The sequence below is a fragment of the Sebastes umbrosus genome, chromosome 12 (genome assembly GCF_015220745.1).
Source record: "Sebastes umbrosus isolate fSebUmb1 chromosome 12, fSebUmb1.pri, whole genome shotgun sequence".
Lineage (NCBI taxonomy): Eukaryota > Metazoa > Chordata > Actinopteri > Perciformes > Sebastidae > Sebastes > Sebastes umbrosus.
In genome coordinates, this window is record NC_051280.1 from 30,702,867 (window position 1) to 30,719,244 (window position 16,378).

The window sequence follows — 16,378 nt, forward strand, 5'->3', positions numbered from 1 at the left end:
GTGTGTGTGTGTGGTCGCCATGCTCTGAGACATTCAGACCAAGTGGTTTAAAGACAGTTACACACACAAACACACACATTCAGCTTGGTGAGTCTTTTGAGTATACATGTGAATGGGCGCCTTTCTACTGCATCCTGCTAGGTGGTCACTTACCACATACACACACACACACACACACACACATGCACCACCCACAGACACCACCACATAAACATGCCGGTTATATAACTTTTGATGTCATCTCCAGAGGATCCAATCAGCTTCACTGGGACATTCCTGCTGCTGTAAGTCATTCACTAATAGTCAATATGTTGTTGATGTTAACGTTCACACATTTTGGAATTGTTTTGTTTGAAACCTTTTCTTTTCTATGGTCTTATTTATGTCTTACTTTATGTGCAGCTGCTTCAAAAACACAGTGCAGGATTGTACCATTAATTTAAGGAGCCAGGAGTATTTTTTGCAATTAATATTTCCCTTGAAAGTTAGTGTGCGTGTCGGGTTGAGTTCTCTGGAGAGTCCATTAGCAACCACATGTCAGAGGCTGCGAGGCTGGAGCAGAGGGCCCATTAACCAGTCCATGAAGCAGAGCTATTAACTCTCCTCGTGCTCGCATGCTTTAAAAATATGTTATTGTTATAAATGTGTTGATTATTTTTAGTGCATTTTCATTCTGGACTGATGTGATGTGAAGAGGAACTGGGCTGTGCTGAACAAACCCAGACTGGAATGAAAACGAAGTCTTATCAAACGCCAGTCAATGATCTTATTTATATGTGAGACTCTCTTACATGTAGAAGGTCTGGTCTGTGTCCTGAGGTTCACCAGCATCTGGCTGGGGCTTATTTTCCACCCTGGGATCCTTCCAGTGGCTCCGTTGCTTCCAGGAAAACTAAATCAACCCCAGACATAATGTCCATAGCAGGCTGGACATGCACAGCACGGACTGGGGAGAAAAGAAAAAGAAAAAGGAGAAAGCTTGTTCACCTTCATCTTTTTTTTTTTTTTTTTTTTTTTGCAATATTTTATTATAAATTACCAAAAGGCAAACTTGTAGTAAATCAGCTGAAATCAACCTTGTCTTGGGATTTTCTTCAACAAGCAAAGTTTGAGCTTTAATTGAATGGACTTCAATGGTAGATGAAGTATTTACTGTACCAGGGTTACAGCTTCCACTCCTGTTCCCACCTGTACTAAAACCTTGTGATAAGAACATCACTGGACAAATGTGAACGTAAATATGCAACTCACTAAGCAGACATTCAATAACAAAAAAACATACAATATAGACTTTGACCATACACAAAAATAGGCTGCTGCTTCATTACATACTGAAATCAAAGGCAACGTTAGATGCAACACTTACAGAAGTATCTGCATCTTGAGTCATCAGTTTCTAGACCGTTTGATCGGAGTTCACGAGTGACTGACAGCTGCTCAGGGACAACAGTGCTCAGCCGGTCAAATTCACGGCCATGACATAACATGTTGTGGTCAGCAAAAAAAAAAATCAAACATGCTTGAGACTTTCTGTCGGGATGTCCTGAGGCGTCCCAGACGTGGCGTCGGTTGTCGTGTGCTATGACACACTATACAAGATAAAATGATCGATTTTTGCACACAACGCTCATTTATCCCGATCCGAGTCGACACATTGTGAAAATCGTCTAAATATTCAGCTATGACATAAACATCTTTTCGACAACACTAAGCTACGCTTTCTGTTCTCCAACACAACAAACTCTGACAACACTTCTCTCTCCGACTTTCACTCACGTTTCAACTGTCGTCTTCCGGCAACAAGTCACATGACACAATAACAAACAGAGCGGATCAAGCGAAAGGTAAAGAACAGGTTTTATTTCTCTGTAGGGTCCTTTTCCATAATGTTGTCAGACACTTGTAATAACAATCTGAGCCTGTCAGTGGCAAAAACAAACACCGTTAGTGGACGTACATTGACGGAGAGGAGTTGCCTGATATGATTATATCGCAGCTCATTTAGTGGCAGCATTGTTATCGCTCAATACTGGACCAGTTTTAAAGATTATTACTCCCATTAGTCACTTAAACACAACATGGGGAAATAGGGTCCAGGTTGAAAAAAACTACCTAAATTTATCCTTCAAAGCCGAAGCTGAGACAAATAACCCTGATGACATCATAACCTCTCACTCTCCCGATCCAGCTGAATAGTGCTCTCTCCTAAACTCTGCAAAGTTCCCCTTTCATAAGAGTTAAAATCACATATTTTGTACAGATGACTAGGTTAATTTCTCTTTACGATTGCCAAGCACTGACCTCATGGAAGGTCATAACAGAAACCAGAGGCTGGTCAGTGTTTACAGGCAGAAAGTTTCGAAGAGCATTTTTTTTTTTATGTGAAATTAAAGTGTATATATAATGGAGAACGCTCCTCCTAAGTCCCACAGTCTCACGACAGTTCGTGAAATAGTCACGAAATTGAAACTATTTGATTCGTGTACATAGACTTTTTTTTCGTGACGAATGTCCAGCAACACGTGACGCACGTGTCAATTTCCGCTCCAGTCTTTTCAAAGTCAAACTACTTAGTTAGGTTTAGGGAAAGATCGACTTGGTTAGGCTTACGGCTTGTCCACACCAGGAACGTCAGGAGCGAGTGGCGGCTGCATTACCTGTTGTTTTTTATTTTGGCATTCATGTTAACAGGTTAACAGCGTCTCATGCGCGTCTCAGCTGCGTGCCAGCTGCGTCTCTTCTAGAGAGTCAAGGTCTCGCCTATTTTTAACGTGAGCTGCGCGCGGTTCACAACAACAACAGACAGTGAAAGTGATCTATTGACTGTATATTGACATCATATCAGCAACATTACTACAGTTTCAATGTCTAGACATCTGTCGAATATGTCACGGACATGAAAAAAGTGAAGATTTATTTTTAACTCAACATTTCCTTCTTTCATTTCAAAATAAAAGCCCTCAAGCGTTTTTTTTTTTCTGTGGGCAGAATTCCTTCATTTGTTAACATGAGGCTTTTATTCTGAAATATGTGCAGGACAGTGTTGTAGAACATGCAGTGACTTGCAGGGCTCTTTGAATGAATAAAGTACGGGGTTTTAAATGTGGATTATTACTATTATTTACAAATGAGCACACGTTTCTTAACTTTTTTCTGTCTAAAATAAATATAAATGACATTTATAATGAAATGAAATGGCCATTATGAAAGGCAAACTCTATGTAGAAAGAAAGGCTGGCAGCAGCAGCAACAGAAACGAAGCTGGTGTGAACAACCGACGTATGAATCACGCATCAGTTCAGCGAGGCAAAACACCCGATATTGTGTAACTTAAATACGGAAGTTACGTGACGAAAACTAGCTACTTAGTTAGGTTTAGGAAAAGATCGTGTTTTGGGTTAAAATAACTCCGGAAGTGCTGTTACTTAAGTACAGAAGTTCCCATCCACCCTGACCTCCTTCCTACGCGGCGTTCGTCGCTCTTGTTTATGTCTATGTACACAAATCAATATATTAAATTTCGTGATTATTTCACAAACTGTTGTGCGACTGCGATGCTCCTCCACAGTGATCACCATTTATAAAAAATAAACTTGATGTGATAAAGTGTGTGTTTGTCTACAAACTCAAATTCTGGAAGCACATGTTCTAGAAGAATGGCATTAACGGGGTAATTATTGAATATTTTTAGAACCGCTTGTCTGAAATGTGGGAGTGGACAGCTGTGCAGGTATACATTTTTAAAAAAGGGTAAAGTTTCCTTTTGGAGAAATAGAGAAATATGTGAATACATTTATTTACATTTATTCATATGACCCCTGGGGTCTTTTGTCTTTTTCCAAACGTGAATATATTTCAAGTTAAGTGCTGCTCCTGCTGCTTGATACTGACTGTGTGTGTGACAAAGCAGCAGCTGAGGTCAATATAAAAACACATCCAGTTAGACTGATCCACAGTCATCTGTTCAGTTATTATCTTATTTCTTCAGTCCTCAGCTTTGTTTGCTGGATATGCTACGTTACTAAGTCCATTCATTGTGCTAATAAGCGAAGATGACGTCATACGTCATCTGATGTCCGTTGTCCCACGCGTACAGCTTCTTGTCTAGCGGGCTGTAAGCCAGCTGGGAGGTGTGCGCGTGCATGTTCGTGAACGCCAGGCTCGGCACGGTGTGCGTGAGCGTGTGTGTGTCGTAGGCGTATGTCACGTTAGCGTAGCGGTGCTCCATGCTGTTCACTCCGTAAAGCACGCCGCAAACCAGGAAGCTGTTGCCGTAGCGACCCCGCCGGAGACCCGTGCGGAAGCTCTGCATCGGCTGCAGGTCTCGGGGGTTGAGGTGGATGAGCAGGATCACTTCCTGGTGGAAGCCCTCTGTGTCCAGAGCCGGGTAGAGCAGCCACAGGCCGGACTCATCAACAGCAAACTCCACCTGGAAAATACAACACGCTGTAACTTACAGAGTACAAATATCTAAAACACATTCATATTTAAAAGTTTTATTACCTTTAAAGCTATAATCAGTATTTTTAGATTAACAATGTGAGTACTTGTATGTGAAAGGTGCCGCTCTTATAGTGATGAACCAGCAAATAAAGTAATTATCACCCAACTCTGCAGTGCTACAGAGCCTTTCAGCCTCTTTCAGCACATTGTTTTTGGTTTCGTGGCAACCAACTTAACTGTTTTGGTTTAAAATGAATGAATAAATAAATAAATAAATGACTCAATAAATAAATAAATAAATGACTCAATAAATAAATAAATAAATAAATGTCATTAAATGCAGCAAAATAATATTAAAGATAAAAAAAGCCATTAATTAATTGATAAAATGTGATTTATGTTTTAATTTGCTTCTTTATTATTATATTGCTATATATTGTTTTTACTTTATCTGCTTTTATTGTCTGTGAAGCACTTTGTAACATCTGTTTTGAGAAGTGCTATATAAATAAATGTATTATTATTATCATCATTATTTATTTACTGTTCTGTTGAATCCCTTTTATTTATTTATGTATTTATTTGTATTCAATTATTTGTATTTTATTAATTTTTTTATCAATTAATTATTGGCTACATTTATTTTTAACACTATTTTTGCTGCATTTAATGACATATTTATTCATTTATTTTTCCAGTAATTTATTTTTTATTTTGGCACGTTCTGTCCTCCATACTGCTCAGCACCAAATGGCAGAAAGACAAAGTTAATGGTGAACATAACGGAGTATTTATCAACTAAAGAACCCTGATTTTATTCTTAGGAGATGGAGGAGGAGACCAAAACAGAGCTAAAGGAGAGTGAATATTTGGCGTACGTTCATCATCATCATTCATAGCGCTACTTTGAGAGGACAGGATGCATCTCTTTGCAAATGAAATAAAGTATTGACTGAGTTAATCTTTGCATTTAAACTATTAATTAAAAATTGACGCAGTGTTTTTGAGAATCGATCTGGTATCACAAAACAAAATATCACGATTTCTTACACCCCTAGTTGAAATTGAAATGAACAGGGAACCAAACTACAGCAAGTTGTTTCAACTCCTCGCTATTTGCCCTTTTGAACTCCGGTGATTTGTAGTGTTTTTGTTCCCCGCACTGACCTTTTATGACCCTCTTAAGTGTCCCGAGTGTACACTCCACTAGTAAATCACCATATAGAGTTTCTCCTGTACCGTTAAATCAACAGTTACGTAAAGTTTACCACGGGTCTTACTTCACTTTGTGTCCTGTGAGCTTGCTCCTCCAGTATGGCATCATGTAGCGTGGTCCAGGCAGCCACGTATCTGCGTCTCAGGTCGTATCTGATGACGTCTCTGCTGAAGGCGCGGTTGTAGTAGAGAGCTCCGTTAAACACGACGTGGCCCGTTCCAGTGAAACTGTACGGCAGCTTGTACGAATTACTCACCTGACCTGAGCAGGAAGAGCACACGGAAAAAACATACAGTCACGAGCCACAACATAACCATGACTGCATATCACCTCAAATGAAGAGCAGCGCACAGCCGCTTCTCAAGCCTAAGGGGCCTATTTTAACGATTAAGTGCTATTTTAGCATATAATTATTAAATAACATTTATAATAAAGTCATTTTCTATCAATTTTTAGGTAAATATTAATTAAAAAAATTAGGTTACTTGCTAATTATCACATAGTTACCATGAAATTTGCGGACCTGTAAAATGAATTGTTATACCCACGACTCATATACCTGATTTGAAGGCGTCCATGTCTCGGAACTCCAGGAGGTTGTTGCCATAGTGACCATTAGTGAGGTAGATGACGTTGCCATGACCGCGACCGTCTCTCATCCAGGCTCCGTCGCTGAAGCCGTACGAGTTCTGCTGAACCGGCTCAGAGATGCTGGCTACCGTGTCCTTACACACTGCTGCAAGAACACACACAAACGGAAGGTGACACCGTGAATCAAGACTCTATAGAGTATTTGTTACAATATGTGCACAGATAAACTATTAGACACTATACACTGTATCTCTACCAGGCTTTTTTGTGGTCCTCGGTTGGTCAGCGGGGCTCTCCGTCCAGCTGAGTCGACTTTTGGATGCTGGCTGAGGATCTGCCATTGGAGACGCATCAACGGTGGGTGAGGTGGTGTGCTGGTCGACGTGCCGCGTAGGCTGAATAGTCGCTGTAGTTTGTCGGGAAGTAGTTGTCAGTTCGGCTGTCGTTGGTTTGGGAGTTGTTGGCGGTATGCTAGTGGTTAATTCAGCCGTTGGTATGACGGTGGTGGGAACCGGTTTGGTTGTGGTTGTGGTTTGTTGGGTGGTAGTCGGAGGAGTAGTTGGTTGCTGGGTGGCTGCAGGCCGGCTTGGTCTCCTTGAGAGGTCCTGAAAGAAGTCTAGCTGTGTGCTAACAGTGGTTGAAGGTCCTGGACTCTTGGTGGGGAAAGTCCTGGTAGGTGGGAGCGGCTCAGAGATCAGTAAGTCCACTGAAGCATTTGAAGTTGCTGTAAAAGAAGTAAAATGAGAGATATGTTGAATTACGGTTCTATCAGCCTGCTAGAGCTGAACAAAGCTTTTTTTATTCAAATGATGAGGTGGTCACATCCTCTGTTTCAGGTGCAGATATTGCTGCGTGGTAATCAAAGCTTTGCAGTGAAGTGTATTTTTCAGAAGATCGTATCGTTGAGTGAGATCGCAAGGACATGCAGAGTTGCCAAGTCCGCTTATTTTAAGCGACTTTGGGCTTGTTTTCCTGAAAAAAGTTGCTTACAAATATTAGTGGTTGCAGGTCTTTGTGGGCTTGTTTCTAGAGTGTAGTTGCTTATTTAGGCTTCTGTCTCTCTCCGACGATTTGAAGGCAGTTTGCCGTATTTGTAAGTGTGATATACGAGGACATCACGCCGATCTGGGTCAACATGTTAGCACTGAAAAACATGAAAGAAACGCAGCACCGTTCTTTTTAATGAGGCCTACCGACATTGGAAGTTGCCATCAAGTCATAACAGTTTTTCCACATAAAGTGACATAGAAGCGTTAGCGTAACAAGGCTGTGTGATGTTAGACTTCATAAATGACGTCCTAACGTCTTTTCCTAACCACTTTTCCTCGACCTCGATGGAAAACGTCACGAGGTCAAGGAAAGATGAGAAGGAGAATTCAGAAGGACTTAGGAAAAGACAACCGTGGTGTTAAGAGAATCCGACTGCACTTTCACAATAGGCTCCGTAATTATGATATGACAGCGGCGGATGTAAGTGACCTGGTGAAACTACAATGTTCTGAAGACGGACTACAAAAGGCACTGCTCCCCTCATGCGTTCTTAAATAGCTCTTTCAGTGACAGACTGTTTCACCCGCGGTGTGAAAGAGAGATACTGCAGGTTATTCTGCTGCTGGAACACTTTATCAACAGATAATAAAGGATTAAATGACCTAACGTGGACAACTGGTGAAAAATATCACTTCATTACCAAGGTTGGAATTGAAATAAACAAAGGATCATATGATAAATATTGAGTTAATTGCTCGAGTTATGGAGAAGGGGTAGGACCATGTACTTCTTCCAACTGTTTTTTACTGAGGTATTTGTTACATAAAATGAAACTAAATGGTTGTCACTGTCCACTCATATTAAAAATGAATCCCAATTAGTGTATGAGCGTCTGATAATAATATGCAAGATAAGCATATCGTTTGTTTTCATAAACGGCAGAATGGTGCTTTAAATGCTGCGGCCGCAAGGAATTGTGGGATGTTATTCTCTCTTTTCCTTTGGTAAAGGATGGTCCAGTGTATCCTCTGTTAGAGGAGATACTAAAGGAAGCATTGAAGCTCCTTTCTTCAGCATTTGGAGAATTCGAACAGCTCTCATCACGGCTGTTACTTGATACTTCCGGGTCATTTCACTCCGTTAGGAACCTTCCTAAGAGAAAAAGGATTATTCGACCACAGACTTACTGTTCTTTCCTTTACGTTTCTCCTCATCTTTGTAGCTCCCCTCCTCTGCCTTGTAAAAGGTCACGCCCCTGATGACCTTGCTGTTCTTGTCTTTGATTGGCTGCTTCGGCTCTATCTTGTCTTTGATTGGCTGCTTCGGCTCTATCTTGTCTTTGAGTGGCTGCTTCGGCTCTATCTTGTCTTTGATTGGCTGCTTTGGCTCTATCTTGTCTTTGATTGGCTGCTTTGGCTCTATCTTGTCTTTGATTGGCTTTTGAGTTCCCGTCTTATTCCCGGCCGGCTGTTGTTGCTCCAGACCATCTTGCTGTTGGTTCTTCTTCAGCTGACCTTCTTGATTCTTCTGCAACAGAAAATTTCTGTCTCATTTATAAAGAATATGAGATTTTCAGTAGAGAGATAATAATTTTTTTTTTGAAAATGCAGATGTCTGTCTTTGTTTCTGATACGTTAGACAGATTTTCAGACAGTTAATACCTGCTTGTTGCCGTAGGCAGCTGCTCCACTTTTCTGTCCTGCACGCTCCAAATCACTCACTTTCTTCTTTTTCTGCTGGGCCTTCTTCTCTTTCTCCTTTTCTTTTGCTCTTTCCTTCGCACGTTCTTTTTCTCTCGCTCTCTCAGTAAAATTACGAGCCACAGCCTGGAGTGTACACACATGATGACAGCACATAAACAGTCCATCCAAAACAGGATTCACAGTGGCATACTCAATGGCAAATGGAAAATGTGCTCTTGATAAGACACAAGTACGAGACGCACGGCAGACATGAGAGGATACCAATCACTTTCTGTTTTAATATACATGCTGCAAACATCTGTTTCTACATGCCGCAAACAGCTGTTTCTACATGCCGCAAACAGCTGTTTCTACATGCAGCAAACATCTGTTTCTATATGTTGCAAACAGCTGTTTCTAGCACCGCAAACATCTGTTTCTACATGCCGCAAACAGCTGTTTCTAACACCGCAAACATATGTTTCTACATGCTGAAAACAGCTGTTTCTACATGCTGCAAACAGCTGATTCTAACACTGCAAACATCTGTTTCTACATGTCGCAAACAGCTGCTTCTAACACTGCAAACAGCTGTTTCTACATGCCGCAAACAGCTGTTTAACACCGCAAACATCTGTGTCTACATGCTGCAAACAGCTGCTTCTAACACTGCAAACAGCTGTTTCTACATGCTGCAAACAGCTGTTTCTTCACTGCAAACAGCTGTTAAACACCGCAAACATATGATTCTACATGCCGCAAACAGCTGTTTCTAACACTGCAAAGATCTGTTTCTACATGCTGCAAACAGCTGTTTCTAGTACTGCAAACATCTGTTTCTACATGCTGCAAACAGCTGTTTCTTCACTGCAAACAGCAGTTTCTGCATGCCGCAAACAGCTGTTTCTACATGCTGCAAACATCTGTTTCTACATGCTGCAAACAGCTGTTTCTTCACTGCAAACAGCTGTTTCTTCACTGCAAACAGCTCTTTCTACATGCTGCAAACAGCTGTTTTTACATGCTGCAAACAGCTGTTTCTACATACCATGTTTCTAGATACAGTGTATAATGGATCCTGAGTGAGTCCTGAGCAAGTGTCTGTGTGTGCTCACCTTCTCCATGTTGTCCACCCTGGTCAGCAGCTTGGTGGTGACAGAGTGGAGCTTTAACAGGTCCATCCCGTACAGAGAGCCCTCCAACAAGTCAATGATAGTCGCCAACTAACAGGCAAAACCACCGACATAAATGACACAGAGAGATGAGAGAAAAAAAACTCTGATTAGGTCTCTGGGAATCATCAAGTTCAAACTCTACACTACTTCAAGACATAATTTGTCCTCAATAGCCAATAGGAAAACATTGTGTGTGTTTCTACCTTAATGTCATCTTTGCCGGCCTCTTGTAGTTTTTTAAACCTGTACTCTCCCTCACAGGGGTTGACAGCCGAAGGCGGAGCCATGCACACACACTTCTTGCAGTCTGTTCCCTTGGTAACCGTCTCCACGGTGTAAGAATGCTGGGACTGCGATGCCGGGTCGCTGTCATGGATACGGCTGCAGTCAGAGCGTTTGATTGGTCGAACAATACAGCGACACACACAGTCGGACCCCGACGACACCGTCTTTACTTTGTCGTAATCGCCCAGCAACTGAAAGAGAAATAATACACTAACTTTAACTTTTTAACTCGACTTAATATGAATGTTTATTTCATCATTTGTATTAGTCTCTACTATATATATTAAGCAGAAATGCTTGAATGAAAACTAAAAGAAACAGAGTTGCAGCGTTGGTGATGATTTGCAGCTGCAGCAGTGGCGAGCTGCCTGAGAAGAAGATAGCTATACAGGCGTTTACTAACAGACACTTTTTGGTTTGGAGCACTTACAGTTTGAAGGATATTACATAACCAACCACCAGAAGGATGCAACCCTGTTGCCGTGGTGCAGACACACACACACACACACAGAGAGGCCTGGGTCCGATTTACACGTCATTTAAGCTGAACTGACGAACTGTGGGGTTTGGATTGCGTTCAAAGGAAAAGTAAAATACGGGCCTAGTTTTGCAAGTAAAAACTGCTGCGTGTGACATGATCACTAGATCTCGTTTTCATATTGGAAATGAGAGATTGATGGTTTACAGTTAAAAAGCACAAGTGCTTTGAATTCTCATGTGGTTTTCACTCGATGAAGTGGAAAATGGAGTCAGTGAGATGTGATCTGACACACAAGACGGTCGGCAAATGAGATCAAATGGAGTCTCGTGGAGAGAGGAAAATTAAACCGGTCTTGTGTTGAAGTTCTGGTAATTTAATACTGCACACCATTATCAGGATAATCATTGTTTAGCACACACATTTTTTTCAATTGTGTACACGACTTCCCATGTTGTAAATACGAGCTCACGAGTTTCATGTTGGCTATGCAGCAAAAGCAGTGCGTTTTTTTCTGAAAATGTCTTTCAATTGCCTTTTTTTGTTGTTTGCTAATTTCTCGCCGCAGATCAAGCGTACCGGTAAACCGTCAGCAATGGAGGTGAAAGCAAACAAATCTGTCCACGACCTATTAAAGGGACTCTATGTAAGAATCAGAAATTGCTTGTTAACAGCGACACCTGTGGCCATTAAGTCAATGAAAGTCAGTGTCGGGCTCGCGCTTGTGCTCGCTCTACATAGACATGAACGAGCATCGGTCAAAACAGTGAGGCGACACACGTCAGCTAAAACCACAATATCACTCTATATTTCAGCTGCTTGGCAGTAATGTTAGCTGACCAGACAAAGGTCTCTCCATGAATCAATGCTGATCCTAGTGTTGGCTTTTCCTGCTTCAGCCACCCGACCGCGGCCGGAGGGACCCTGCCCTATGACATTGCAAGTTTGAGACTTCCTCCTCTGGTTTCTGGCTATGAGAGAGAGAGCAACTCATGTTCACTAATGATGCTAATTGAGCTTTCCTAGACTATGGAAATAACATACTGGAATTATTAATTTAGGTGATGTTCCCCTTTAACAATTTTTTTTAAACTGGTCGGTAAATTGGATAACGCCGAATTGAAAATACTATACCATGACTTTTTTCATGAAATTTTTCAATTTGGTATATTTTAACTTTTTTCACATTTTTCGACATTATATATGACGACTTTTTTTCCAATTTTTTTTTCGAAATACTATACTATGATTTTTTTCATGAAATTTTTCAACATACTATACCATGACTTTTGTTTTTTTTTCATAAAATTGTTCACAATTTTTTGACATTTTATACTATGACTTTTTTTCGTGAAATTTTTCAAAATGGTATATTTTAACTTTTTTTCATGACATTTTTCGACATTATATATGACAAATTTTTTTTTCCCAAAAAAAATTCGAAATACTATACTATGATTTTTTTCATGAAATTATTTTTCCATAAAACTTTTCAACTTACTATACTATGAATTTTTTTCATTAAATTTTTCAATATAGTATATTTAAACTTTTTTAATGAAATTTTTCGACATTATATATGACGACTTTTTTTTCAAAAACAAATTTCGAAATGCTATACTAGCATTTTTTCCATGAAATTTTTCGACATACAATACCATGACTTTTTTCCATAAATTTTTTTTGACATACTATACTATAACTTTTGTTTTTTTACATACAATTTTTTTACATTTTATACTATGACTTTTTTTCATTACATTTTTCAATATGGTATATTTTAACATTTTTTTCATGATATTTTTCGACATTACATACGACGACCTTTTTTCAAAAAAAAATCGACTTTTTTCCATACATTTTTTTTGACATTCTATACCATAACTTTTTTTCAACTTACTATACTATGACTTTTTTTCATGAAATTCTTCGACATACTATACTATAACTTTTGTTTTTTTTCATAAAATTTTTCAAAATTTTTCACAATTTTATACTATGACTTTTTATCATCACATTTTTCGACATACTATACTGTCTTTTTTTCAACATACTATATATTACTATTTTCGACATTATATACGACGACTTTAAAAAAAACAAAAAAAAACAATTTATTTATTTACATTTTTTTTGACATACTATACTTTAACTTTTTTTCAACATACTATACCATGACTTTTTTCCATAAAATGTTTTGACATACTATACTATAACTTTTGTTTTTTTTCAAAACATTTTTCACAATTTTTCGACATTTTATACCATGACTTTTTTTCATGACTTTTTTCGATAAAACTTTTCAACTTACTATACAATGACTTTTTTTCATGAAATAAAATTTCTAAAAAAATATGTGAAATCTTTCTTATACTAGTTTTGCACGTTTGTTGTGCACAATTTTGTCATGAAACTGCGAATTTGTTTTTATGCAGTTTGTGGCTGACCCTGACCTGGCTGATGACATTCTCTTGGTTGTCCAGCTCCTCTTCCAGAGGCTCGGCGGTGGGTTGCTGCTGAACTCTGTCCTCTGCTCCTCCAGCCGGGGACAGCTGCTGAACTCTGTCCTCTGCTCTTCCAGCCGGGGACTTCTGCTGCACTCTGTCCTCTGCTCCTCCAGCCGGGGACAGCTGCTGCACTCTGTCCTCTGCTCCTCCAGCCGGGGACTTCTGCTGCACTCTGTCCTCTGCTCCTCCAGCCGGGGACAGCTGCTGCACTCTGTCCTCCGGCTGCTGCAGACTGTCCTCTGCTCCTCCAGCAGGACTCGGGGACTGCTGCTGCAGACTGTCCTCCGCTTTGTCCTCCGCTGTCGCCAGAGCATCCTGGTCCGGTTGACTCAGCTCTGTCGTCTCCAGAGCATCGAGACCGCTCACAGCACAGCAGAGAATGAGCAATGAGAATCTGCGCCACATTTCTGCACAGAAAACAGCAGACAACGTCTCCAACAGTCCACCGGTGATCCAACGCGTAAAAACGACGCTCCGGTGGGTCTTTAAACGCGTCTTAACGCTCCAAGTTCAGCCTGAAAACTCAGTTCTTCTTTTGGATGACATTAAAAGGATGAATGGAAAAAAGAAATGGGTGGCACCGACAGACAGAGAGAGAGAGAGAGAGAGAGAGACCTCTACACAGGACCAGGTCCAAACCAGGACTGAATGAGAGAGAGAGAGAGAGAGAGAGAGAGAGAGAGAGAGAGAGAGAGAGACCTCTACACAGGACCAGGTCCAAACCAGGACTGAATGAGAGAGAGAGAGAGAGAGATTTTTTTTTTTTTTTTTTTTTACATTTATCCTTTGATATTGCAATATATTGTTATTAATTGTTTTTTATTTGTTTGTTTGTTTTATTGACACAACAAACAGTTTTCTTACATTTACATGCATGTTCTTTTTAAATATCTCTATATTGTAATTTGCTTAGTGAATTGTATATATGTGTATATATATGTTTCTGTTTTTATTTTGTTCTTTTTTTATTTTTATTTATTATTGAATTGACTCTTTGGCAATATTGTTCACCTGACAGTCATGATCAATAAAGCAAATTGAATTGAATTGAATTGAGAGGGAGAGCGAGAGAGAGAGTGAAAAAGAGAGAGAGAGAGAGAGAGAGAGAAAAAGAGAGAGAGAGGAGAGGGAAAAAGAGAGAGAGAAAAAGAAAGAGAAAGAGATAAAAGACAGAAAAAAAGAGAGAGGGAGAGAGAGAGAGAGAAAGAAGGAAAAAGAGAGAGAGAAAGAGAGAGAGAGAGAGAGAAAAAAAAGAGAGAGAGAGAGAGAGAGAAAAATAGAGAGAGAGAGAGAGAGAAAACGAGAGAGAGAGAAAGAGAGCGAGAGAGAAAGAGAGAGAGAGAGAGAAAAAGAGAGAGAGAGAGTTGCAGATTTGAGGCAAAAACATGCATGTGTATAAATATTTTTCTCCTATTTTGAAAATGATGTTTGAATATTTCTGCATACTGGGGTCCCTAAACAGTCTTGGAATTACATAAATTGGGTATCACTGTAAAACTGAGACTCTTGTGGATCCAATGAGCCCAACTGTATTCATGTGTGATGATGTTAGTCCCCATAGGAGACATTTCATTGGAGTGAAAGCATTTAAAAAAAAAAAAATTTGACCTCACTATATAAAATGACCTGTGGTGACCTCTAGGATAATCACAGCCTCATGAAACTTTTCAGCCACAAACTAGAGACCTAGAGCATTCAGAGGATGGATGGATCAAACTAGAGACCTAGAGCAATCAGAGGATGGATGGCTTTCCTAGGTAGATTGACAATAAGGGGGTTTCTGAGCAGTTTACACAACAGAAGTGCTCGCCATCCAATCGCCAAAAGAAATGCAATTCTTGCAGAAATCTCCAAATGTCAAAAGTTTTTGATCCCAAATCACAGCATGGCTTTTTCTATGGTGTTCCTCAAGGTCTTGGTGTCCTAATGTCGTATATTGGAGGGATTATTATTCTTTTTTTTATCAATTCTTAAAGGTACTATATGTAACTTTCCAAAAATCCTTGTTATTAATTGCACAAGTGGCCGTTAAGTGATCTGCAGTCGACATCCTGTTGCTTGCTGAGCTGCATCTCAAATTAATCACCAGGTTCCCAGCTTCCAGATGATGTACACCACTTCTATGTGACATCTACTGTTGACCTGCTACCTAACACTAAAGACACCCGGTACCCCCCCTAAAAAAAGACAAAAACGGGTCTAATGTGGGTCATCAATAACTTTTCTATGATGTTAGATGAACACTGTTGCACTGAGCTGAAGCAATATTCACCCTGTTAACCAGCAGATGGCTCTACAAGGGAGGCTGTGACACTTGCTAGTTGATGAGATGACTACTGTGACAGATTTCACCTCATGTTTTAACAGCACCGCCCAGCTCACCACACTGACTCACAGAGAAACAGAGGAAATGAGCTGAGCAGAAAAAAAACCTCTTGACACATCAGAGAGCAGCTCATTTAGATGACAAGCGTTACTTTACAGGTCTCCTGCGTATATACTGTACACATTCAGACCAGCTGAATTAAGCTTTTCACTTGAGAAGAAGGGAAATAGAAACATTATGGGGGCTTCTTCCTCTGGCTTGTTGGATGAGGCTAAAATCAGCAACATCAAAGGTAAAAACTAAGATCGCTTATGTTTTTTTTTTTGTTTTCTACATTTCTAGTCGTAGTTGTAGTAGTAGTAGTAGTCTGCAGCTTTGGACACTTCTTGTTTAGTATTCTTCATAATATGGCCCAGGTATGTTATACTGTATGTCAGTTTTTCAATATGGTATATTTTAACTTTGTTTCATGACATTTTTCGACATTATATACGACGACTTTTTTTCAAAAACAAATTTCGAAATACTATACTATGATTTTTTTCATGAAATTTTTCGACATACTATACCATGACTTTTTCCATAAAATGTTTTTGACATACTATACTATAACTTTTATTTTTTTTTCATAAAAGTTTTCAAAATGTTTCGACATTTTATACTATGTCTTTTTATCATCACATTT

The 16,378-nt window shown here is 39.7% G+C and overlaps 2 protein-coding genes across 4 annotated transcripts in view; one reads left to right on the forward strand and one right to left on the reverse strand.

Moving 5' to 3' along the window:
• Positions 1–3,788: 3,788 nt before the first annotated feature.
• On the reverse strand, positions 3,789–14,045 carry olfml2bb (olfactomedin-like 2Bb). Its single transcript, XM_037788760.1, has 9 exons — positions 13,314–14,045; positions 10,301–10,573; positions 10,038–10,145; positions 8,902–9,066; positions 8,428–8,767; positions 6,507–6,974; positions 6,219–6,395; positions 5,724–5,920; positions 3,789–4,429 (listed from the first exon to the last, which is right to left on the reverse strand). Exons 1-9 carry the CDS (start codon positions 13,770–13,772, stop codon positions 4,040–4,042), a joined length of 2,577 nt encoding a protein of 858 aa, XP_037644688.1. The 5' UTR covers positions 13,773–14,045; the 3' UTR covers positions 3,789–4,039.
• A 1,760-nt stretch (positions 14,046–15,805) lies between these two features.
• Positions 15,806–16,378, forward strand: part of LOC119499438 (protein Niban 1-like) — a 30,865-nt gene continuing 30,292 nt past the window's right edge. For 2 of the 3 annotated variants that reach the window (XR_005209397.1, XM_037788757.1), the window contains exon 1: positions 15,807–15,985. Coding sequence is in view for 2 of the 3 variants with exons in the window: in XM_037788757.1 (XP_037644685.1) it covers positions 15,931–15,985 (55 nt within the window). In the remaining variant the exon portion in view is untranslated. Of the gene's footprint in view, positions 15,986–16,378 lie in introns of all 3 variants that reach the window. The other variant, XM_037788758.1, reaches the window with a different exon arrangement.

Bases quoted from the DNA above. Each gene is read 5' to 3' on its own strand.
- olfml2bb (XM_037788760.1), bottom strand. From the start codon at position 13,772: ATGTGGCGCAGATTCTCATTGCTCATTCTCTGCTGTGCTGTGAGCGGT. The intron at 8,768-8,901 runs GTATTAACTGTC...TTTCTGTTGCAG, and splicing joins CTGCCTACGGCAACAAGCAG to AAGAATCAAGAAGGTCAGCT. The intron at 6,975-8,427 runs GTAAGTCTGTGG...CTTCTTTTACAG, and splicing joins GAAACGTAAAGGAAAGAACA to CAACTTCAAATGCTTCAGTG.